The 24,777-nt window shown below is 52.1% G+C and overlaps 1 protein-coding gene and 1 long non-coding RNA gene across 9 annotated transcripts; one reads left to right on the top strand and one right to left on the bottom strand.

Moving 5' to 3' along the window:
- Positions 1-3,990: 3,990 nt before the first annotated feature.
- On the bottom strand, positions 3,991-20,143 carry Pced1b (PC-esterase domain containing 1B). 8 transcript variants are annotated; one of them, XM_023723531.1, is made up of 2 exons: positions 18,179-20,143; positions 3,991-5,481 (listed from the first exon to the last, which is right to left on the bottom strand). In XM_023723531.1, coding segments are annotated over exons 1-2 (1,371 nt in total). In that variant the 5' UTR covers positions 18,180-20,143; the 3' UTR covers positions 3,991-4,111. The 8 variants fall into 8 exon arrangements, with proteins under 8 accessions (XP_023579299.1, XP_023579300.1, XP_023579301.1 ...); XM_023723532.1 differs by having other exon boundaries at positions 18,183-20,143; XM_023723533.1 differs by lacking the exon at positions 18,179-20,143 and adding an exon at positions 12,856-12,886.
- On the top strand, positions 12,607-15,700 carry LOC111818702. The gene is made up of 3 exons (XR_002822619.1): positions 12,607-12,792; positions 13,067-13,337; positions 15,386-15,700. It is a non-coding gene; the product is annotated as an uncharacterized LOC111818702 (long non-coding RNA).
- Positions 20,144-24,777: the final 4,634 nt, after the last annotated feature.

Raw genomic sequence — 24,777 nt, 5'->3', positions numbered from 1 at the left:
AGGGCTTTGTTTAAGCAGGCACTTAAACAACTGAGCTACTGGGCAGGTCCCCTCCCCAGAATATCTTTAACGGTCTGCAAGTAAAAATGATTCTAGAAGCTGGGCACGGTGGTGGTGCTCACTAATAATCCCAGCACTCAGGAGGGTGGGTTAGGAGAATCAAAAGTTTGAGGCCAGCCTGGGGTTCATAGCTAGACAATATCGCAAAGAACAAACCACAAGGAGAAAATCACTCCATGGTTAGGTAAATTAGCAGATAGGTTAACTTAAGCACGTTCATATTTCCAACAGAACTTGTCAGAGCTGACTTCATTAAAAGTCATTATATAGGGGGAAAAAATGAAAAAAGAAACAAAATGAAAAAAACCCAAAACAGTCACTGTGAATTTCCAGTTGGGACAATTATGAAATGAATCGTTTTGCAAACATGGTGTCCACAGAACCCATATGGAGAAAAGATTATGGATCAAACACATGTGTTTTAGGAAACGAGTCCTCAACTGTGAAGTTTCAGAGGTAGTCTTGGAAAAAGAACTGTGTACCTTAAGGCCACAATGGCAGAAGACGGCCAGGAAGTCTTAAGGAGGAGGACACTGTTGCTGGAGTTTATAGGAACTAACCCACGACTACGGGTTGACAATGGCGCCTCCTGCCTCAGCGGATTCTCTTGGCTGTTCAGGCCACGCCCGGCTCTGCTGTGGGGACTGACCCTAGGTTCCCGGCTCAGCCCTCTTCGGAGCCTCAGTGCCCGGCTTTCACACATTTCTGTCTTCTTACAGTAAGTTACCTTTGCAGAGTTGATGCACGGGGAAGGCAGAAACAGCTTTGCAGGGCTCCACAAGTCCCCTGGACTGTCTCCCGGAGCCCCCAGAGCCCATGGTAACTGAGGGAGAGAGGGGCTTGGAACTCCTGCACCCTGTGGGTGGGCAGAGGTTTCCATTTGGGTTTTTTTGTTTTTGTTTTTTTTTTTTGTGGTACTGGGGATTGAACTTGTGTTCAAATGCTGAGTTGTGTTTCCTTTGTACTTATGGAAAAATATAGGTATAACTCTGAAGATTGGTCTTTATAATTTCATATTATTATACAATCTTGTGAGAATTACGCATTGCTTGAATAATGTCCATTTCATCATTAATTTTATTTTTCTTTTGCAAGAAAACTTGAGATGAGAGTCAAGTATGAAAAGCTCCAAGTGCTGCCACTTCTGAAGGCCAAATAATGGGCCAAATGAGCACCAGATTCTAGGTCATAACAATGCAGAAATTTCTCATGAATGCTTAAGAATTTTGGCTTTTTAGCAGACAATAGCTTGATTGCATTGCTAGGTCTGCTGATTCAAGGAGCAAGGTGACAATAGGAAAAGTGGGCCAAGAAAGCCCTCACTGGAGGATGAAGGCAGGACATGCATGAAATTAGATGCAAGTGTCCACTGAGCCGCGCATCAGCGGACAGGAGCCGGTGGTGGATGGGAGCTGGGCTCCGTGAGCGGAGGGGGCAGTAGGGCAGCCGCCCAGCGTGGCTTAGGTCATGCTACGAGAGTTCCGGGGACATTTTCAGGGGAAAAGGAATCCAGTGCTGCTCAAGTGTAACACAATCTGGTTCTTGTTCATTGCTTCTAATTCTGTAAATTTAACTGAATACCTTTTATGCTGTAGGCACTGAGAACCCACAGAAAACAAACCCCGAGGCGCCTTCCTTCTGGACAGGAGTCTGTCAAGCAGCTCCTGCAGCCGAGGTTAGAACTGAAGGTGTGAGACTAGGTGGTGACCCGATCCAGCGGTCATGGGACTCCTCTTAGGGTATGACCTGCAAGGCAAGGATGAAAGGGTGGCAAGTTAGCTCTTCAGAGAAGGAAGAGACAAGATTCCAGGGAAAGGGGATGTAAGTGCAAAGACCCTAAAAGAACTTGACACTTTCTAGGCCTGGGAGAAGCCCTGCATGGCTCAAAGCATAAAGATTAAAGAAGAAAGCTGCGAAGGGTAACACGGCACAGACTGGATGGGGTAAGACACAGTCAGGACTTTGTAGGAACAGATTTTGGATTCCTGATCTCCCGAACTGTAAAAGAATAAATAGGTGTTTCTGTGGTATCTGTTATAGAAGCCGAAACTCGTGCTAGTGAAGGGAAAGGCTGTGCCCGACAAACGTCCTTGCACTGAGCCCCGAGAGCAACAGAATCGCAGGCTTCTCGGCGACTGCAGTGTGTCTACAGGAGCCCGCTTTTCTCGGTCCATTGGACATGATCAGATCAGGAGAACTAGTACTTGCTAACCTAACTCGTGAGAAAGACACCGACCCGAACACCACTGCATTGGCTTCTTGCTGGAAATACGGATGCTGTATTTGCCGGCTCATGCCCAGCCGCAGCGACAACCTGCCTGGGAAATGGAGAGCCAGAGTGAAGGCAGTTGACTCGTTCTTTTTTAAAATTTTTTTGTGAATGTAGGGCTCTTTTATTTCTTTACTGGTACCTGCAATGGTGGGTGGCACTACAGGGCCACCTCGGGGGCACTTCTCCTGAGCCCTGGCCCTGGGCTGCCCGAGCCTCCCTCTGCTCCTGTCGCCTCTTCCGCTGCAGCAGCCGCCGCTCACGTTGGAACTCCTTCTTCCGCTGCTCGTAGTCGAGGGGTTCACAGTAGTCCTGCTGCTCAGGCGACAGCTGTGCGTCGGTCATCTCCTGCTGCGTGGCCACCATCATGCGCTCCTTCCAGTTAGGCAAGCCGTAGTCCGGCGGGAAAGTGGGCATGTGCAGCGGGTCAGGTTCTACTGAGGCATTGCCAGGTAGGCCCCCATGGCTGCTCCACTTTATTAATTTTTTTTTAACGTATTTGGTACAGGGTCCGCAGGGTCTCACTACACAGATCGGACTCAGTGATCCTGTTTTCAGCCTCCCAAGCGCTGGGATTACAGGTGCGCACCACCACAGCCGTCTCAGTCACCTCTCAGTGCACCCCAGGGGCGAGGGCCAGCACGGCATGCCAGGCCCCAGTGCCTGAGCCTGCCTAAACAGGCACTATAGTCCCCTGAGCCATCTGGCCGGCCCGAGCTGACTCATTCTGAAGGCCAGTGTCACCAAAGCCTAACAGGATGAAGACCAGTGTGTGAAGAACCCTGGTGATGTCACCATCCCTACAGGATAAGGACAAACCCCCACGGTGTCCTGTTAGAACCAACACAGACTGAGCCAGAATTCCAACCTGCTGGAATTCTATTCTATGATAGGGACTCACACTATCATTAAGAGCAGTTTACTTTTCTCTAATTTTCTGAAGTCAAAAAGTCAGCGCCAGGCATAGAATCAGTAAGCAGCACACCAGCCCGCTGGCTGCACACACAAAGCGTCACACACGCAGCCAGTGGCCTCCGGGACAGAGCTGCGGGACTTGCGCCGGCGCTTCGGTAGCCGCAACGTTTGCCAGGCTTCCCTTCTCCGTTTGAGGTCGCCGTGGTATAAGTCTGGAGGTCTGAATACTAACGTAAGCTAGAAACGAGTCTAAAGCAGAAAGACTAGAAGTTAAATAATTTCCTGTGTGACCTAGAACGGGCCCTTGATCTTTTAGGACTTCCTTGTTGGAATTTATGGCTGCTATACCTTTCATTTTCCTAGCCCGAAAATTCAGTGAATCTTTGAGAATCTCTGGAAAAGAAATGCAGAAAGTTAACTTTCTTTTGCTTTAGTTTCATTGTGGAAACTTTCAGAAGTTTAAAGAAGCTGTTCTGAAGTTTACCAGGAGGTGCCCCAGCTGTCCACTCAGCAGTGAGCTTGCTCCTACGAGCGGACTGCAGCACTGAGGGAGGCCAGCTAGGGGATGCAATGTGCACTCACACAGCCCACAGGCACTTCTGTGAAGCAATCTGTTCCAATTTTATTTTTATAAAAAAGCAAAGAGAACAGGGCGCGGGAAAGCAGGACTAATGCCTGGTCCCTCCAGGTAGAGGACAGGCCAAGGACACGCGGCTGGCCACCCTTCTGGCCTTTATTATAAAGGCGGCAGCAGCGCAGGCTCCTAGGGCTTCCCGCCTTAGCCCAAGGGCCTAACTTGGAGGGCTCAGAGCCCAGCCAACAGTCGGCCAGACCCCAGAGTGGTGTCCCCGAGGAAAAAGGCAGAGGTCAGGCTGTGGTGACCTTCACTCGGGCGCGTCTGTTCGATTGTCGAGGCCGCCCTCTTCGGGGCGAATAGGGGTGCTGCCCTCTCCAGGGCGTATAGGGGCCCTCCACTTGACACCTGGGGAAACCTCTGTATACCACTGGGGACCGCTGCTGATAAGAGGGTGAGGGGAAGCCAGACATGGGCGGCTGGGGATCAAACATAAAGTCCGTTTCAAAGGCGAATCCTGGCTGGGGAGAAGAGGGGGTGTCGGAATGCAAATAGAATTGATCCGATTGGAAAATATGGTCTGAGGAAAAATATGGATCTTCGGGATGGAGTAGGAATGGGGGTGTTGTTTGATAGGGAGGAACGGGAGGAGGCGACTGGAACATGAATGGCGGTGGCTGGGGCACAAAGGGGGACAAGGGCAGGGGTGGGCACCCCAGCAGGGGCTGGGGCCAGGGAGGGGACAGAGGGGAGGCCCCCGGGTCTTGGCCAGTAGGGCGCCGCCGCGTGACGCCCGGGCCGGGCTGCTCCCCGGGGCCCGGAAGTTCCGGCAGGGCCTTGGAGGGCAGCTCCACGCCCCAGGCGTCGGCCACGTGGGCCAGGAGCAGGCAGGAGAGCCGCCGGTGAGTGTGCTCGTTCCAGTGCACCCCGTCCGTGTGCAGGCCCGCCATGGTGCGGCGGAAGTGGAAGTGGGAGTCCAGCACGTCGAAGCCGTAGCTGACAGCCTTGGTGGAGCTGTAGAAGTTGGCCTCGATGACCAAGTGCTTCAGGGGCACTTCCCAGGGCCAGGACTTGTGCGGCAGGAAGCTGGCCGTGACGGTATTGCCCACCGGCATGGCGGTACTCCACAACAGGAGGCAGGACTCGGGCAGCACCTGGCCCAGGCGCTTGAACAGCGCCTCCAGGTTCTGCAGGTAGCGCTGCCAGGAGCTCGGGCCGTACCTGGAGATGTCCCAGAGGCAGGAGTTCACGATGACGACGTCGGGGGCGTGCTCGCCAGCCTGCAGCTCCTGCAGCACATCCTCCAGGTAGGCAGAGTACACGCGGGTGAGGAAGTAGAAGCGCACCAGGTGGTGGGCAGAGCAGAACTGGCGCACCTCCCGGTAGTGGGTGCCGTTGTGCATGGTGCCCTTCTGGCCCCCGGCCATCAGCGTGTCCTGTTCAAAGCTCATCTCCCCCTTGGCCCTGAGCTGGCTGGGGGTGAGCAGGCAGTCCTTCTGCAGTAAGAGCACCAGGTCCTTGTACACGGCCCTCTGCACTGAGTCCCCCAGGACAACCACAAACTTGTTGTGGAGCAGCTGCTGTACTTCGGAGGCCAGCAGGTGGGTCATGGTAGCCTGGCAGGTTTCGCTCCTCCAGGCGCACCAGATGGATCCCCGGAGCACTAGGACAAAAGAGAGAGTGCAGGAGGGACTCAGTCGAGGATAACCCGTGGTGCCAGCCTCTGCCCTCAGGTATCTGACCAAGCCTTGATGGAAAATGGGAAGAGACAGTGGAAGGCTTCCTTGTTTGGGTGCAGCTAAAACCTGGAATCTGACCTCACAACTACCTACAGAGGCTCTGGGAGACTGGGACTCCACTGTGGGGGCAGCGCCAACCACCTACCCGGCCAGGACTCAAAGGGCTGCAGGTGATACCAGGATGCAAAGGGCTGCAGGTGATACCAGGATGCGCTGGGCAAACCTCTGGGCATCCTCCTGCCTCAGTCTCCCCCAGTGCTGGGGCTGTAGGCATGCGCCATCACTCTGGGCCTAAGAAAAGATTTCCTAGCTGGATGTGGCAGCACAGGTCTGTATTCCAAGCAGCACTTGGGGCAAAAACTTGGAAAATGTAAGTAATACAAAGCTGTAACTAACCCAAGGCTTTGCCTCCTACCTGAAGCGGACCAGAATGTGCTCCCCCAGTACACACGCAGAGGTAACCACTGTTCAGAACTGGAAGCAAATAGAAAGCAGGGGTGCAGGAAGACTTCTCTGATCTTCCTTTGGCTGCCTGAAATCCAGTATAAGTTTATCTGTGAGGAAGAAGGCGCTCTTCTCCCCAAGGTGGAGAGGGAGCTGGGGCTCCCTTCATGGAGACAGCTTCCCTGTCTCTTCACATCTACCAGGCGCCCTCAGTGAGGCCGGGGATGGGCACCCCACCACCATTACCTAACAGAGCGTAGGAGGGCGGTCTCTCCTCAGTACCCTCCCTCAGCACCTTTCTTGAAGCTCAAACCCTCTTTTATTGAAAGGTCGGTAAGCCCCCAGTTAGAACCGCTTGCTGACTTCACTTTCCTGTATATCCCCGTGCCTGCAAGGTGGACTGAGATTGCACCTTGTCTCTGATTAATCCCACTCCCCTTTAACTGCATGCCCCCAGGGACTGAGCCAAGAGGAAAAGGGCTTCCTTTCCAGCTTGTTGAACGGAACATTAAAAGCTGTGAAATGATTTTTAGAATTTCAGATTGAATTTAGGGCTTATCCCTTTTCAGTCAAGGACAACTAAAGGGTAGAAGAAAAACATTTTGCTGCTGCCAACAAATGTTAATGGGGTGGGGGAGTGTCCACTTCCTACCTAGGAAGAGCCACTGCGGTCCACGGGGGCCTCACTGCTGTCCTGTGCTGTGCATTAATCAACATCTTAAAAGTGTGGATGGGTAGCTGTCATGAACCTACAAACTCAACTATTATGACTGTTGGCTTTTAGCTGGCACCAGGACTGCACCCAGGGGTGCTGGGTCACAACCCAACCCTTTGCATTTTCTTTTGAGGCAAGGTTTCATTAAAGTAGCTGAGGCTGGCCTAGAATTTTTAATCCTCTTGCCTCAGCTTCCTGTACACCTGCAATTCCAGGCGCGTACCACTGTATGCAGCTACGACTTCAGTCTTTCAAAGTTATACTGTTTATAGTTTCATCCAGGTCTGGTGGCTCCCGCCTTAATCCCAGGACCCAGGAAGCTGGGACAGGAGGAACACTATAAGCTCAAGTGAATGCAAAGCTAGCCTGAATTACATAGTAAGACCCTGTCTTTAAAAAAGAGGGGGGGGGGGCGGGGAGATGGCTCAGTGGAATAAGCGTTTCCCTGGCAAGCGCAAGGGCCTGAGTTCAATCCCTGGTTCTGCAAAAAATATATATATAGAGAGAGAATTTAGCTCACTGTGGTATAAAGGAAACTCCAAATCCCTCTGCGATCCAAGCATGTCCGTGTTCAGACAGACTTCTGTGTCCAATTTACACTTCTGAAGGGCCTGCTGCAGTTCCACCCACAAAGTACGGAAGTGAGTAAAGCACAGCCGTTCTCCTGGGATCCGAAACACTCATCCACAACTGTGACCCGAGGGTGACGTAGGAGCCTCGGGCTGGGAAAGGGGCCTGGGGACAGTGCCCCCCCAGACCCAAGCCTCACAGGGGCGTGGAGCCAGGAGGAGCCCCTCTCCCCTGCACACAAACCCAGCTCAGAGTCTGCGCCCTGCCCTGTCCGGAACTGGTCAGATGCTGTGCTCTGTCCCGTAGGGCGTTAAGTGTCCTCTCCTCTAGGCTAGCAGATGGGACAGCCAGGGCTGTCTCCACTGCAGTGACTCTCTCTGCATGTGAAGTACCCTAATGTGGGTAGACAGGAGTCCAAGTACGCTACCGCGGGAGTGGAACCAGTGGAACCATACAAGGAGCCTTGCCTTGCCTCTGGGGCCACACCACCTGGGTCTCAACCTCAGCTCTGCCACTTAATAGTTCTTTGCCTTTAGGTGAAGTATTTACACGGTTCACAGATCAGACGCAGGGAAGTGTTTAGAACAATGCCTGCGAAGCTCTGATACAGGTAGTCCTTACGACTGAGTCACTGTGCAGCACCAGGTTAATCATTTTCAGAAGGGGCAGGCACAGTAGTGCCTATCTATAAGCCTAGGGCTCTGGAAGACGTGGGGGGGGTGAAACAGGTGAGTCCCCAAGTTCAAATCCAGCAAGCTCTTTCTCAAAATGAAAGATCAAACAGGGACTGGGCTGTAGTCCTAAGCACAAGGCTCCAGGTTCAGTCTCCAGTAGGGCAGCGTGGAATACAAGGGTGGGGGAGATAGCTCAGCAGACTAGGCACCATGCCCCAGGGAGCGCTCAACCTGTAATCCCAGCGCTGGGGAGGCTGAAAGTAAGAGATCTCTATGGGTCCAACCTGCGTAGTGAGGCCTTGTACCACATGTTTAAAAAAAGGAGAAAGGTTCGAAATACAACCAGCTAACGGTTATCATACAGGTGCTAGGTACCACATTCTTTACAGTGGCATACCCGTGAGATAATTTTTATTCCTCTCATTTTACAGGAAAGGACATTGAAGTGATGTGGCTGAGACTCACTCCAAGTCTATCTCCAACAGAAGGGTGTTGGGTGTAGGTACAATCTTATTCTGCTTGCCCGGGAGGAGTACGGCGTGAGGTGGTGAGAGGCACACATTTCACACCCTAATCTCAGGCCAGTGACTCGGAAATCTAAAGCCCTAGACATGCAAACGAGGCAGCGACTCTGCAGGCTGGGATTCCTGGTCTGAAGCTGTCTGAGTTTCCTCGTGCTGACCCGGGAAACCCACCCAGATTCTGCACCGCGGTGACGATGGCCACCTGGTGACAATGGCCACCTGAAAAGTTCTCCTCATCCTTCTTGGGTAGGACACGCAGAGGTGACTGGAAGGGAAGGGCGAGACAGGACTGAGAAGGGCCACTCCGGGAGGAGCCCAACTGCAGGCAAATGTAGGAAAGTCTCGTAAACAGCCCCAGGGTCTGCATCAGATGAACAAAATTGGGTGCCCTCCAGGTCCCTGTGGGACAGGGTCAGCTAAGCGATGGGACTAAGCAGGAAGAGCAAAACCTAGCAGGGCCAAGAAACACTGTAGGGGAGTGTGGAGGGGTCAGGCCAGCCTGTGCTGCACAGTGAGTTCAAGGCCAGGCTGACCTGCAGAGCGAGACCCTATCTCAAAAAAAAAAGAATAATTATTTCAGAGGGGTTAATCTCTAAATTAAAAAAAAAAAAAAAAACCAGCAGCAACTTTCATTTTCAGGCTTTTTTTATATAAAAACAAAGCTAAAGGCATTTTAAAATTGCCCGATTAGTCAATTTTTTGTTTTGCTTTGTTCTGTTTTCAGCCTAAGCTTCTTTCTTTGCTTCATATTTTCCAAAGTCACTTATTAGTTTTGGAAGTAATCTGGGATTTGTAAGCATCACTGAATCCCAGCACTGGGGAGGCTAAGGCAGAGGATCACTGGGAGTTCAAGACCAGTATGGGCTGTAGAGTGAGCTCAAGGCCAGCCTGAACTGCACTGTGAGATCCTGACTCAAAGACACACACACAGAAACAGCAGCAGTGGCTGGGAGCCAGCTCCTGGCTTGGAGGTCCTAGGTACACTTATCAGTCTGTCCCTCCAACAGCAGGAGACAAAGACATCAAAGGAGAAGCTGCTGGGAGGCACCAGGGAGTAAATCAGCAACTCCATTTACATGATGTATGCAAATGAAGAGCTAGGGGGAAGAGTCAGGTTTGTAGGCCACCCTCACCTTGTGCTTTGATTGTTACAAAGAAACAGGATTTAGGTGGGCGCGGAGCTGCAGGCCTGTAATCCCAGCACTCCCACAGCCGGAGCTGAGACAGGGGGATCACTGTGAGCTTAAGGCTGGCCTGGCTTACACAGGGAGTTGAAGGCCAGGCGGAACTATAAAACAACACCCGGTCTCAAACCAAAACCAGAACATCAACAAAAATAGGATTTAAGAAAAGTTTCACATTGGGGCTGGGGAGATGGCTCAGTGGAATAAGCGCTTCCCTGGCAAGCGCAAGGGCCTGAGTTCAATTCCCGGATCTGCCAAAAATAAGTTTCACAATGATTTCCCAAATCATAGTTCCAGAGTTTTTGAGGTTTTCTCAGTATGTAGTGCAGCCTGCCTTAAACTCATGGCAATACCCCTGTCTCAGCCTCCAGAGTGCTGGGATGGCAGGCCTGTGCTCTCATGCCGGGCCAGGCCGTAGTTCCATATTTTGTTTTGTTTCTTGAAAGTAAAATTTGGGCTAAGGCTAAAGCTGTGGCAGAAATATGAATTAATAACAACTTCTGCTGCAATGAACTACTTTTCCCCATTAAGGGACAATTGATTTTTCAGTAGCTTCATGGGCAACGAATTATAATCACTGACTACAGTCATAACCATCATGAACCAGCCACATTTCTTTCTTATTAATCAATGTTTCCTAGTAATGAGGTTGGTTACTTTAAGGGTGACAATGAAGCCGGCCCCCAACAACCGGCAGCACTGAGCAAGCAATTGAGACTGGGCCTGGTAGGCCTGTAATCCCAGTGCTTGGGAGGCTGAACCAGCAGGATCACTATGAGTCTGGCCTGTGTAGTGAAACCCTGTAGACCCTGTGCTAAGTACATTTAAAAAAAAAAAATTAAAATAAATAAAAGAGTGACAGTGAACTAGACCAGTCTCTCCAGAGACCTGGCAGAAAAGCTTAAAATTGGAAAGCCATAAGTAATTAGGATGCTGCTTCTGTTTCTTGTATGGGGCATTTGCCACCTGCTTAAACATTTCTAACATATGATTACACCTTGATGTAACGCTGTATTGGACTATCCACAGTCCATATCCTGCATTTTTAGGGGTCAAACCTATCCTTTGGACTTTCCAAGATCCCCTTATACTTTGGGGGTACACAAGAAAATTGCCTTTCATGAACTCCCCTTTTGACGTACCTGTGCCTTCCCACGCACTTGTCAAAAATTAAATTACATGCCATATAAAGTTGTTCTTTGAGATAGGGCCCTGCTATGTGTACTACAGGGCCAGGGCTGGCTGGAACTCAGGGCAATCCTGCCTCGGCCTCTGAGGTGAAGGGATTACAGGCAAGTGCAAGCTTGCCCAGCCACATAGTGTGAAAAGAAAAAAAGAGCTAACAATTCGAACTTCAACTTTTTGGGACCACCTACGGACCTATGGGCCTCTCCACGGACGCCCCTTGTGATTTACTGGAAGTCAGTTAACAGAAGACTCCTACCAAAGCAGAGAAAATACAGGCCTGCTATCTTAAAATGTTTCAGGAGCAAAGAAAAAATACATAAAGTACAGTGAGATACGGTACGTTAAGTGGTCAGTAGACAACAGCGGCTGAGTTAGCCCCTGGGAGGCTGATTCCAGCCCCACCTCCCAGTCGGCCAACTCTCAACCCCATAGCTGATAATTTAGAAACACCAGCACCTAGTGCAGGTGGGGACAGCTATCATTTTCAAATCTGTCCCCCCAACAACTATCACAGGTCTCCTCCCCCGGCAGCAGGACACCCCACCTTATGGCGCCTGTTCCTAACTTGGTTATTAGGTGGTCCTTAAACGCAAAACAGAAGACATAAATGCAAACCAAAACCAACAGTGGCCTCCTCGGACTGGGCTCTGGCCCGCAGGTCACCTCTCCGAAGCCAGACCAGGATAAACTGAAGCCATAGTTACCGTGCCAGCATGTCACACTCTCAAATTTTAATTCTTCTGCAATGAGTATCATTGGAAGAATTTCAAACACTTTGAACTTGAAAATCATCAAGCTAAAAAACCTCTTAGAACAGCGCGTTCTTTTCCACACTGACATTAATGTGGCTGCGGAAGAAACGCAAGGCGCTTTCTTACCAATGAAGCTCAAATTCACGGTGTCTGACAGGCCGGTACTTTACACACACACACACACACACACACACACACACACACACACACACACACGAAAGACAAACTATGGACCATTTATTCAAATAGTCTCTTTTTCTTAGACAAAAAAAAAGTAAAACAAACTTCTGTTTTACAGAAAGAGCCCCTAAAGTAAATAATCAAAGCAACTGATTAAAAACCTCTGACTTCAGGCATGCACGGTGCCCGGCAAACCTTCCCACTGAACTCGGCCTTGCTGGGCTCGGGGCGCCCTTCCCACGGGGGCGGAGGATGCCAGGGCGAGCCGCCCGCACTCCGGGGATGCCCCGCGCGGAGCCCGAGGAGGCTGGCGCCCCGGGGCCCGCCGCACCGCCGGGGGCGCAGCCCACCTGGCCAGGCCCCCGGTGGGTCGCACGGCCGCCCCTGCTCTGCGTCAGCCCCACATTTTAAGTCTCGCTAGTCGCTAGGAGAAAAGAAACCAACTCCGACTCCACCTCCAGGTCACCCTCTGGCCCCCGCTCCGAGGGCGCCGGCCCGCACCCCTGCAGCTCGCGGCCGCGCACCTACCTCGCGAGGCCGGCCCGAAGTCTGCGGCCCCGACCCCGACCCCGACCCCGACCCCGACCCCCGCCCCGGCCCCTCCCGTCCCGTCCGAGCCGGCGTCTGACCCCGGGAACTCTCCAGGCGCTGCCCCTTTCCTCCCTTCCCGGTGTTCCCAGCTGTGGGTTCCTCCCTCTGGGCTTCAGGCAGGAAGAGGATGGTACATCTGCCCCTATTTGTCCCCAACTCTGCTGGCTCGGGCCTGTTTTCCCTGCTATTAGAGCCTTCAGATAATTGCGGCCCTTATCAGCACCATTAGCCTGTGTTGACTCAGAGGCCGCCTGAGGCACAGTCCTCCTGCAGCCACCCCGGGGCTGGGTCTCCCTCTGCGGCCCTCCAGCTTGGAACCAGGCTGATAAGGCAGCCTTGCACGCCGAGGAGAACTTGTCCTCCAAACAAGCGTGACACTGCTGTGGGCTTCTCAACGAACGAGTGAGGGCTAGGTGAGTTTTGTAAAGTCACTTGCACGACGCCCCTCATTTTGGAGCCCAGGGAAGCTGTGTTACCTCTGGCCAGGTCTGCGTCCGGAGCTCGCTCTTGCTCCGGTCCTGGGAGGTGGGGGCGGGGTGGGGTGGGGACAGGGGTGGGGGCGGGGAGGGGCGGGGCGGGCCACTCTACCTCCTAAGGTCTCCTGGCCCTCGGGAAGGGACGCTCCATTCCGGTGGGGCCGAATTCCTAAGATAATTCTCTTCCACCCTTTGAATCTTATCCCTAAAGGTAAAGCCTGGTCGTCCTGGGAATTGTGGCGCCCTTCGGACGCCCTTGCTACAGGCCCGCGAGGATCATCCGGGGGGATCGAGGCAGACCTGCTTTTTGATTTTGCTCGGAGCACAGGCTGGAGATATCTGAGTGGACATCAAGGCTTCCGAAACGCTTGGGTCGCTTTTTCTTTTCACGACTGTTTCTGCTACGTGATCCATCAGAATCCAGGCATAATTGGCAGGATATGGGCTAGTTTAATCGCTTCTTGATGATTCTATTAAAATTGGTACATACGTATGTATCTTGAAAATGTGAGTTAGGAACGCGAATACTGCAGTTGATTCTGAGAAGATGCACACCATGTTTAGTTTGTTTTAGATCACATGGTCAACTTTTTAATTCTTCCATAAATGTATCTTAATCCTTAAAAAATTTGCCTTACTATGACTAAAACTATTTCTAAACCAGGTGCTATGGTCCACACCTGTAATCTCAGGTACTGCAGGTCCAGGCCTCATGCCTATAATCCCAGATACTCTAGGTCCAGGCCTCACACCTGTAATCCCAGCTACTGCAGGTCCAGGCCTCATCTCAAGTAAAAGAATCTGCAATGCCATAGTTTTATATGTCTTCTCTTGTAAAACTTTATTGACTAGTTTTCAAACTTTATTTGAAACTGTATTTGGGGGCCCCGGGGAGATGGCTTAGTGGAATAAGCACTTCCCTAGCAAGTGCAAGGGTCTGAGTTCAATCCCCAGTTCCAAAAAAAAAAAAAAAAAAAAAAAGAGACTGTATTCCTTTGCCACCCTCTAGGCTTTTTAAACATAGGATTTGATCTCTCATCTCCGCCTACGTCTGTGGACACATTCATTACAGCACTGGTGGCAAGCCTGTGGCAAGTGCGCCCTTGTTCTTTTATGACAAAAGATGTTAATGTGTGAGTTTTTTTGTAAACTAAAACTTCATTATTTGGCTTCCAGTTTGGGCGCTGGTCTGTGACAGTTTGCTGGCTCCACAGCTTTGGTACGAGCCCAGAGGGTTTTTTTTCTCATCCCTTTCTGAAATTGTGTTCCTTAGTTCCTGCTTTTTAAGTCTCCTCTGGTACTGTGGACTGAACCCAGGGGTGCTCTACACTACACCAGCAACTCAGCGCTTTTTATCTTACTTTGCAACAGGGTTCCACTAGCTGCCCTTGAACCTGTGACCTTCTTGTCTCAGCCTCCCCAGTATAAGCTTGTCACGTCAGCAGTCCCTTGGCCAATGGCAGGATAAAAGGAGGGACAGAGGAATCCAGGCACAAGCCCAACAGGGCAGGCTTATTTCAGAACAAACTTGAGAGGGACCGCCTTGGTGCTGGGAACCCCCCCCCCCCAGGGACGACAGGCCCTGAGGTCTGCTGCAGGGTCCTGAGCTTAAGGGGAAGGGAGGGGAGGGGAGGGGAGGGGAGGGGAGCGGGTGGAAGACCAGGTCAGCGTGGGACTCCAGGGTGGAAAGGTCAGCTAAGGCTGCTGGCTGCGAGGGCCAGGCCTGAGAAGTGTGGGGGCGGCTGTCTGCGGGAGCAGGGCTGCCGCTGTGCTCACAGGGCCGCCCCGCCCCGTGGTCACCCACGTCTTCAGCAGGTGTAAACACGGAGCAGCAGAAGAGGCTGTAGGCAGCCTCGGGTCAGGCTACTCTGCCGCGGTCAGGCGCCTTCAGCAAGATACACCTGTTTCGTTACTTTTGAGACAGGGTCTGCTGGGATTACTGGCATGTACCATCACGCTTGGCTACACCCCTGTGGTGAGCTAGCCAACGCTGGACCTCTGACAAGTCCCGTCCAGGGTGGAGAATCTGCAGAGCAGCGATTCGCATGGATGTGTGTCCACAGCCCCCCGGGATTGCGAGGCTTCTGATTCACATGTGAGAGAGCACAATTAATCACCTCGGGTTCAGGGGGGCCGGGAGATGGCTCAGTGGAATAAGCACTTCCCTGGCAAGCACAAGGGCCTGAGTTCAATCCCTGGTTCCGCAAAAAAAAAAAAATTTAAAAAAAAAAAAATCACTTCGGGTTCTGGCATAACTTAAATAAGTGCACGAAGTTCTCACAGAGGTTGACTCCGTGCCTCCCACCTTGTAGCCCTGCAGAAAGGCCAGACCTAAGCCAGGAACCTTCAACAATAACAAGGAAGTTCATCGTCAAGATCTTGAGGCAGTGAGAAAGTACCCTGAGAGCTGAGAGTTTCGTAGGGCAGAAATAGAACAGAAAGAACAATGGCCCATTAAGTTTCCACGACTACCCCTGATTTATACTGTGTACTCAAGTTAATCAAAATTTAAATTGTTTTTCGCTTATAGATGAAAAATCACATCTGTTAATCTTGCATGACGACAGCTTATGTAATTGCTCATGTACAAATAAAGGCGGCTGATTTTGCTCTGTGTTGAAGAGCCTTGCTCTTCTTCCCTCCTAACCCCACTGTGGTTCTCCGAGTCTTTCTTCTTCACCGCCTGCCTTCCTCTCTCCTCAGGTTGTTGGTCCCAGAAGCTGAGGCTGGACTGTGGCACACCCACTTCTCAAAGGATGGTGTTTACAGCTAGTCTTTCTGAGTCCCCCAGACAGAAAAAACAAGAACCCTCCTTCCTCTGACAAGCGCCTCTGGGTAACACCCGGTTCTGTTCTGTACAGAGAAGAGCAGCACCGAGTCTGGTGGCAGAAGCGAGTCCCGCCACCCTCTACCCCACTGCCGAGCGCCTGGCCGTGGCGGGACTCTAGGGACTCGGAAGCTTTTCAGCCCTCAGAACCCAGGGGGTGCAACTACTGTTCTATCCACCTACAGATGAGAACACTGAGGCAGGGAGGGTTACGTGGGTACCCAGCTAGTCAACGGCAGAACGGGTCAGAGAAGTAGATCTTTAGATTAATTAGGTAAGTCTTGTTGTTTCCTTAGGAGGAAATATAGCTCCAATACCTGAGGTTGTCACCTCAGGTATAAGTATGAAATTAGGAGGTACGAGCAATCTGTTCTTTAGTTTTCTGAGAGAGGGTCTCGGTGTAGTCCAAGCTGGCTGCGAACTCATAGCAGTCCTCCTGCCTCAGCCTCCCAGTGCTGGGATTACAGGCGTGTGGTACCATGACTGGCTACAAGTACTCTTATCTAGAAAGAAATACTTATATTATTTTTTTCCATATTATTCTCCCCTAGAAAACATCTACTGTGGGAGTGGCGTACAGGCCTGAAACCCTAGCACGCCGAGGGGCTGAGGAAGAAAGATTGCAAGTTTGAGCCTGGCCAGTGATCTAGTGAGATCCTGTCTCAAAACAAACTAACTAAATAAATAAATAGCTAAAAGACCTGAGGATGTAACTCTGCCAAGGGCCTGGGCTCAAAACCCAGCGCCACCAAAAAGAGAAAAGCAAAAAAGAAATGAAGAAAAACCACTGTGACTTGTGCACAGCTTTTAATTTTTCTGTGAGGAGCAAAGCAGGTAGGAAGCATCGCTCTTCTCACGTGGCTGTCAAGGAAACCCCAGCGCTGCCCTGAGGCTGAAGCCGCTCCCACACATCTTGGTTCTGAGAACTGTCTCCAGGACTGGCCACAAAACCCGTGTGATCCGTGGCGGGGGCGCAGGGCTGACCAGCAGGCTGGGTTTCTGCCACTTCCCTGCACTCTTCCCTACGATCCTCGGCGTTGGATGACTCGCCCCGGTGTTACAAGGATATTGCACAATGGAGATACCGAGGGCATACTGTCCCGGTGCGGCTGGGTCTGAATCCGCGGAGCAACACTTTCTATGCAAGAGATGTGTTGAACTTAAAAGGGGCGCAGGGCCGGGCTGGGAGTGCGCCTGATGGTACCAAGCCCGCGCTAGCTCGCAAGGCCAGGGCCTGATCCCCCGTGGAACGACAGGAGCCCAAGCTCCGTCTCTGCGGGGTCCCTGCCCATGCTCTTCCCCAGGGATCTAGCAGCCCGGGGTCTCCCCCGTGGTCAGTGGCACGGAGCACTTTTCACGTTTCACGCTTTGTGCTTCCAGGCAGGAGGAAGAGTCAGCGGGCATGGAGCCTGGAGAGCAGCGCGGCAGGTCACTGCGCACCGACCTCCCAGACCTGGCTCCCACCCTGCCCTCCACGTGGGGACCTGGGCCAGCCCCTGTGGCCACATCCAGCCGCCTCGCTCCTTGTCCCCCACTGCCAAAGATGAGCCCGCGGCTCTGCAAGGCCCTCTTTGGCCTGAGCTGTGCAAACCAAAGGAAAAGCTGGGCGGTAGTCCCCACAGCTCCCACTCCTCGCCTGCAGGGCGGCGAGCTGGGCAGCAAGCGCTCCGGTGAGATGAGGACTTGAGCAGTGCTCCGCACCACCAGCAACTCAGGGGCAGCCTGAGTCTGCCCTCGAGCACACCTAGCGGGGTTACCTGAGATGAGGACTTGAGCAGTGCCAGTGCTCCGCACCACCAGCAACTCAGGGGCAGCCTGAGTCTGCCCTCGACCACACCTAGCGGGGTTACCTGCTAATGTATGTACTCCCTTCAAGAAGCCTGGGAATGAGCCAGATGTGGCGGTGCATGCCTGTAGTCCCAGCACACAGGTGGCAGAGGCAGGAGACTCCCAGGGTTTGAGGCCAGCCTGGGCTACACAGCAAGTTCCAGGCCAGCCTGGAGCACACAGTGAGACTGTGTCTCAAGAAAATCAAAAAGGGACTTTAAGAAATGGGTACACTTAAAAAAAAAAAAAAAGAAAGGGGTACACTATATTTCTCCATTTTGCACATTACAAAATGAAAGGGCAGGGCTTAGCCCAGTGGACTAAGTGCCAGCTCAGGTAAGCACAGGGAGGAGGGTTCAATCCTCGATGCCGCACGGGGTGCCGGCCCCGCCTCCCAGCGCTGGGGAGGCTGAAAACAGGAGGCTGACTACGAGTCTGAGCTGCCTAGTGAGACCCTGTAACAACTAAAACAAAAACAGAAACAAAAAAGGACAAAGCTCCAAGGTGAGGCAGAGAGCCCTTCTCACCCTGCCTCCGCTTCCCAGCTGCCCCAGCTGCTCCTTGGGCTGCTTAGAAATCGGGTGCTCCCCACTAGCAGGAGGTTTCCAAAAAAGGCTGGTCAGAAACTCAAAATTAATGCTTCAAATAGGAAAACCGGGAAGTACTTACTCACTGAGGCAACTGGAGGTTTTAAAATGTGTCTTTCAGTTGGCTGGAGATCTCTTCCCTAGATAGAGGCCCCTCGGCTGCAGAGCCCCAGGCCAGCTCCAGGGCGACTGCATTCACCTCTGGGTGGTGCCCGGGCTGGGGAGATGATGCCACTTCCGGTGGCATCTGGGGCAAATGACTGGAGCCGCAGTTATCTTTTAGGAAGTGAGAGAGTCATGACTGGCTGGCCGGAGTTTGGCGTGGAGGAAAGCCGGGGGCGGCAGAGCGCGAAAGGCAGAACCTTGCTGAACTTTGCTGCTGAGCCCTCCACCCCCCACCCATGCAGACATAGCTCATCTTGGCTTGCTTTTTTTTCCCCTTAACAGTGCGGCCCCTCAGCCCTCTCTCTGGATGGCGCCTTCAAGGCCAACTGCTTCTTTGGGGGAGGGAGGAAGTGGCAGAGCAAAGAGCAGGGGGAGGTGGAGGAGGAGGCCGGCTCCCCCTCTCCTGCTGTTCCCCAGGACCCCGCCAGGGCTTCGCATCCTGTCCCTGACCCTTGCACACCCCGATGGTGGACGCACAGCCAGTCCAGAGCTGCCGCAAAGCGTGGGTCTGCAGCCATGCTGACCACAGGCCGGGGTGAAGAAGGCTACGCCCACACGGCTCCTTCTGGGGGTGATCCTGGAAACCAGCTGGTCAGGGACGCGCGGCGGCGGCAGCGGCGGCGGCATGCTCAGAGGAAGAGGCCTCTGGCTGCGCAGATGGATGCAGGAGATGATTTGCGAGAGGAGCAGCCTCACCTCCCCTCTAAACACCAGGACGCAAAAGGAGGAGGAAATGAATCAGAAAAGAAAAAAATGAGGAAGTGAAGCTGAAAAACTGGCTTCCAGAGACAGCGAATCATGCGCAGGTGGGCTAGACTCTTTGGCGGAGGCTGGATCTCCATTACCTTAATGTTTCCTCCTTCAGAGCTGGGGCTTGAACCCAGGGCCTCGTGCGTGCCAACTGTTACACCATTTACTGTGCAGCGTCTGCTTGATTAAATGATTTAGAGCAACGAAGGAACAAGACTAATAGATTCCAGCAGACGTGTGAATTAAATCCTCGCATACTTTTTTCATTTTTTTACTACTATGCTGTTAAGTAAGCTGGCCTATAAAGTGATGCAATTGTCGTTCTTTTAATAAGATTATTTTCCTTTACATTATCAGCTACCTGCTGTGTGCTGTGAAAGTGAATTCCATCCTCTTGTCTACCAGCATCGATCAAATCATTGCGCACTTTCCACGTACATCTCCGTACACTCGCTGCTGTGTCTCTAGGAAGGCTCCTGGGACTTCAGTGTCCAGTTGCTAACCTTAGTAGTCTGAAATTCAGGGCTGGTGGGCTCCTGTAATTCCAGAGCTCTCGAGGCTGGGAGGATTGCCACGCGTTTGAGGCCAGCCTGCACTACTTGGTGAGACTCTGTCTCATGAAAAATCAAAAACAGAAAAAATTGGGGGAAATGTATTCCATAATTAGCAAAAGTGCCACCTGTGGCGCATGCAGATCTGTAGATGGGCTGCAGGTCCCCCCAGCCTCCTTGCAGCTTCTCCACGCTGGGGGGCTTGGGGGGGGGGCTGCAGCTTTGGCAGACACAGAGAACAGGAAAGCTGCAGTAACGCAGCTGCCTGCCATGCGCACACTCTAAGTTTAAAGTGAGGTTGTTCGATAGCACCCAGCAGACTTTCAACCGACGTTCTTGCTTCCCAGAGCTTCTCATCCATCGTAGACAGTGACTTTGCCCTTCCCGCTACGGCTGCTGTTCTGGCTCCCACTCACGGTCCTCAGATTGTGTGCTGTTTTTCCTACTCACCATCCTTGATGTTTTCTAAAGGAAAAATGACAATTTACAAATGTTTCGTACCTACAATGTGCCGTCTCACAAGGGTTTCTTTTCCTAAAGTAAAATGAGCACCGTTATTTTTCCCTTTGCCGATGGTGAAACTGAGGCACGGGGGGGGCGAGGGCGGGGTGCCGGACAGGGTGCTTGGTCATTACTGTCCTTAAGTCATTTTTGTTATACCCTGTCAAAATTGACTCCATTTTGTTGCCCTTCTAACCCCGCCGAGTTCCTGTTTTGTATGCGCCTACCCCTCCCAACTCCTCACCCCTGTGACCCAAGTCTTATGACATCTGTACCCCAAACTTTCTTATCTTAATGAACTCTGTGTGACTGCCAACTCAGCACCCCCCCAACAGGACCACCCAATGAACGAATGACCCGCTGTACCCCATGATTGCTGACTTCAGCACCCCACCCAACGGGACCCCCCCCATGAACTAATGACCCTGCCACTTCTTCCTCTCCACCCCTTCCCTGTTTTTGTGGTTTTCAAGCTTAAATACTGACCCTTGTCAATGTTCGGCGCGCACTTAGGCACTTTGTGTCGGGTGTTGCCGCTGGGTACCAGCTAAAATAAAGCGTTTCTTTTAACTTTTGGACTTACCTCATTGTCATTCAATTTTTGAGCTACAACAATTTTTGTTAATTTTGAAAAGCAGTTTATGAACATGACCCTACATTTCAAAGGATTCAAGACAGGCTTGACGCAAAGCAGACCCCGCCTACGGGCTCCAGCCCTTCTGCTGCTGCCCGAGCCGAGCAGAGCCATTCTGTGCAGATGCGCGATCTCCGGCGAGCTCAGGCGTGGCTCTGCTTGTGCGACGCGGTGACTGCACACCCACTGGTGCTGCGGGCTGCAGCAGAAGCTTCGAGCCTGAGATGACAGCACTCGAGGGCCTCTGGCTCTCAGGCTGAGGGCCTGATTTGGTAACGAGCAGCTTGGGCTTGTCCAGATAGTGGTGTGGAAAAGGCCAGAAAGGCCAGCACTGAATCAAACCCTGAGGGTGACGGGGCCAGCAATCGTGGGGGGTCTGGCAGAAGGACCTTCCATGCGCGAGGAGCAGGGAGCAGGCACGTGTTCCTGGCCAGAGCGAGCAGCAGACATGGGAGGCCAAGAAGGAAGGGAACTCCAGAAAGGACTTAGGCTTTTCCTTTGGGAGCCAAAGGAAAGCTTTGAGCACAAGAGTGACGTTATCTCATTCACTGTCACTTACTCTTGCTCCGTTGAGAATCCGCTTCTGGGGCCAGGGCAGGAGCAGAGACCCCTGGGAGGGTGCCGACTGCTGCAGGGCTGCCCGCTGGGCCCGCGTGGTGGCAGCCGAGGAATCAAGAGTGACATGGCTCTGGGGATAGTTTGAAGGTAGAGGCAACAGAATTTGACTCCGGAGATGAGTGAGGTGTAAGAACAGAGGAGGACACGGGAACGAACCCCTGGGTTTTGGTCTGATCAGTAGGAAGAAACAAGGCCCCATCCGCTTCCTGAGATGAGGAGACAAAGAAGCGGAAGGCCGAGCGCTGGGTGCTGGGCTTCCGCATTCTGCCGCGTCCCAGCTGAGAGGTTCAGAGCGAACTGGGGAAGCAGATCGCAAGGAATCCACCCGGAGAGGACAGCTTGGCTCAGCTGCCACTGGAGGAGGTGAGGCTGGCCCTGACAGGAGGCGTGGGAGCTGGGCCCCAGTGTTGCACGCAGCCAAGTTAGACAGAAATATAGGCAGTTAGACAGGGCCAGGCCCTCAAGGAGACAAGATGGAAGACAAGGTGACTTTGCAACTTGGAAGGGACAGACACTGCCATATGGGCCACACCTCAAGACCAAGACAAAAAGAGGAAGCACAGCTACATACTTCCCTAGGGATGGGCATCAGGGATTGATATCCTAAATAGTATCAATCAACCTGAAAGAGCCCAAATGAGTCACTAGCCCAACCCCCAACAGGAAGAGACTCTGTTCCATATTCGTACCCGCTTGCTACGTGACTCGCTTTCCCATTTGATACTGGGTTTAATCAATTTTACCTGAGCAATGGTGCTTGTAATCTCATTGGTTGACCATAGTTTGGTCCCACCTGATGCCCAACTAAACAAGTTCCCATGTCTTCTCCACCACCTTAGACCCGCCTCACCACATGGTTTTCCTCTATAAAAGTCCCTGCAAGAGACAACTTCCTGGGGAGAAGTACCCGTTCGGGTCCCCCCTCCTGTCCCTCTCTCGGGACAGGAGTTTTTTTTCTCTCAATAAATATATTCTGCTCATAACCTCCATTTGTTCCTAAAATTCATTCTTCAGTTTTAGAGAACACGAACTCGTGCAGGTCAGGTCCAGAGCCCTATGTCATTTGGAGGTTCCCTATATTGTTTGGAGATCACCCACTCGAGACCAGTTTTTCTCCCTGTATCACCAGGGCAGCCTGGAGGCAGCCTTCTGGCTGAACGGAGAACACGCCCCGACCCCCATGATGGCGCACCTGCTGCAAAGGTAGCCTGTGGGCTGCTAGGGCCCAGTGACCGTGTCCAAACCCACAGCCTCTGCTGTTGCTCAGGCCTCTTCTTGACTCGAGGCCCACTGACCACAGCTACAGCCCATAAATGCTAGGCATGGTTCAGCCCTGTTCTTGGCAAACAAATTACATCTCTGTAAATTCCCAGTCCCCGACCTGGGCGGACAGCTGCAACTGCTTTGCGCTGGGCTTTCCTCCTAAGTCCCTCTGTGACCTTTTCCTTCCACAGCCTCCTTTGTGCCCAGGACCCAGTGACAGACCTTGCAGCCTGTATGGGAGTGGGTAGTCTGGGCCAAGTGCCAGAGCTGCCCCTTTGGGTTATTTCTAGGACATACCAGTTGAGCAGTTGAGCTTGTGCCTCCGTTTCTTTTCCTCTTTCCTAACATAGGCCAGCTACAGGAGGCTGGGAAGATGAGAGGGGGAATGTGACGGAAGCCGAGGAGGCAGAGTGAGTGCAGCAGGAAAGTCAGGAGCGGGTAGGGTCCTGGAAGCCTGGGCCTGGAGGAGGAACTGCCTGAAGGAAAGACCCAAAAGAAGGCTGTTCGTAGAAGAGCAGTCAGCAAGCAAGGCCGTTGTGGAGGGGAGCCACGGGACAAAGCTCTAGCGAGCGGCTCAAGGGGGAGCAGGAGGAGCAGAGAGCGTCCACAGGGGTTCTGCTGCAGATGAGGGGCGGCAGAGTGGCCAGTAGGGGAGAGTTCTCTCTGCACTTACGACGGAAGCACAAGCACTGCCCTGACACGTGGTCTGGGAGACAAGGCCAAGACTGTGAGCAGCGCCCTTGGGCAAGGAGGGCCGCCTGGCCTGAGGAAGGGCTGTCCTCGGGGAGGGACCTGGCAAGGCCACCAGCTGGAAGTGCGCCTGGAGAGGAGGCACCAGGGGGAGGAGAACAGGTTTGCACTGATGCACAGTAGTGGGGCACTGCACATCCCCTTTCATTTACACTCATAAAAGCAACATATTTTAGTAAAAAATATTCAGAGTGTAGGGAAAATCATAACATTACCTTAATAACAACCCTTTAATAGTTCTAGCTACCGATGTATTTCAATTTACCTTTTGCTTATTGAGACAGGGTCTCACTCCAGAGTTCAGGATGGCTTTGAGCTGCGCAGTCCAGGCTGGTGTCAAGCTCAAGACGTCCTCTCCCAGACGCAAGGCCTCCGAGTGCTGCGTTGCAGGTGCGCCCCGCCACACCTGGCTCAAGTTTATCTTAGCGAAAGCCATCATCATTTTATCCACATTTTCTATTTTAAGGAACCTTCATGGAATAGAGCACTACAAATGGATCAGAAATCAGCTTATTACATCTGGTGTGCAGTAGCTTGTGCCTGTAATCCTAGCACCTGGGAGGCCGAGGCACAAGGATCACCATGGGTGTGAGGCCGACCCAAACCACATCGTGAGATCTTGTCTCAAAAAAAAAAAAAAAAAAAAAACAATGAAAGAAGTCAGCCTGTTAAGTATTTACTTAGAAGTGGATGTACTTCAGTCAGTTGACATGTATTTGTGTTCAAATCTATGTTTGGCTACCTTGAGAATGACCCAACTTGGGGCTGGGGCAATAGCTCAGTGGTCGAGGTGCCTGCCTGACAAATGAGAGGACCCAGGTTCAATTCCCAGTATCATATGCTGTGCTGGCCACCAAAAAGGGCATGGTGGCACACGCCTGTAATCCCAGCGCTGGTAAGGCTGAGACTGGAGGATCACTAAGATTCCAAATATCAAAACCAAATAAATAATTAATTTTTTTAAATGACCCTACTTGGAAAATCACAAAACATTTTTTTTTTTTTTCTTTTGCAGAACTGGGGATTGAACTCAGGCCCACCAGGAAAGCGCATATTCTACTGAGCTATCTCCCTGGCCCCTATGACTTTTCTTTTTTTGTATTTTAGGGAAAGGTCTACAGGGTGTTCAGAGTCTCACTACTAGATTGGACTTGTAGTGATCCGCCTGTTTACAACCTCCCAGGAGTTGGGATTACAGGCGCGTACCACCACACCCGGTCTTGTGTGTATGACTTTAATAGCTCACATGTTTTTAAGGGTTTTATTTTTTTTTCTTCCTCGAATGCCTTCAGGGCACTTTTGGCCAGCGGGAGAGTTATGAGGTTTGAACTCCAGGAACCTGAGGCTGACAGCTTTGTGGAAGCAGCCACTTAAAGGACTGAGCTAGGGCCAGGCCCCTTCACATGTTTTTTATAATCTTTCTGTAAAGCATTTGCATTTAGAAGTATA

The sequence above is a fragment of the Octodon degus genome, unplaced genomic scaffold (genome assembly GCF_000260255.1).
Source record: "Octodon degus isolate 3935 unplaced genomic scaffold, OctDeg1.0 scaffold00100, whole genome shotgun sequence".
Lineage (NCBI taxonomy): Eukaryota > Metazoa > Chordata > Mammalia > Rodentia > Octodontidae > Octodon > Octodon degus.
This window is presented reverse-complemented; position numbering and strand designations above follow the sequence as displayed.

Coding starts and splice junctions, on each gene's coding strand:
- Pced1b (XM_023723529.1), bottom strand. CDS start 7,279: ATGCTTGGATCGCAGAGGGATTTGGAGTTTCCTTTATACCACA. Junction 5,482..7,236: donor GGAGTTTCCTTTATACCACA/GTGAGCTAAATT, acceptor CTTTTGTCCTAG/TGCTCCGGGGATCCATCTGG.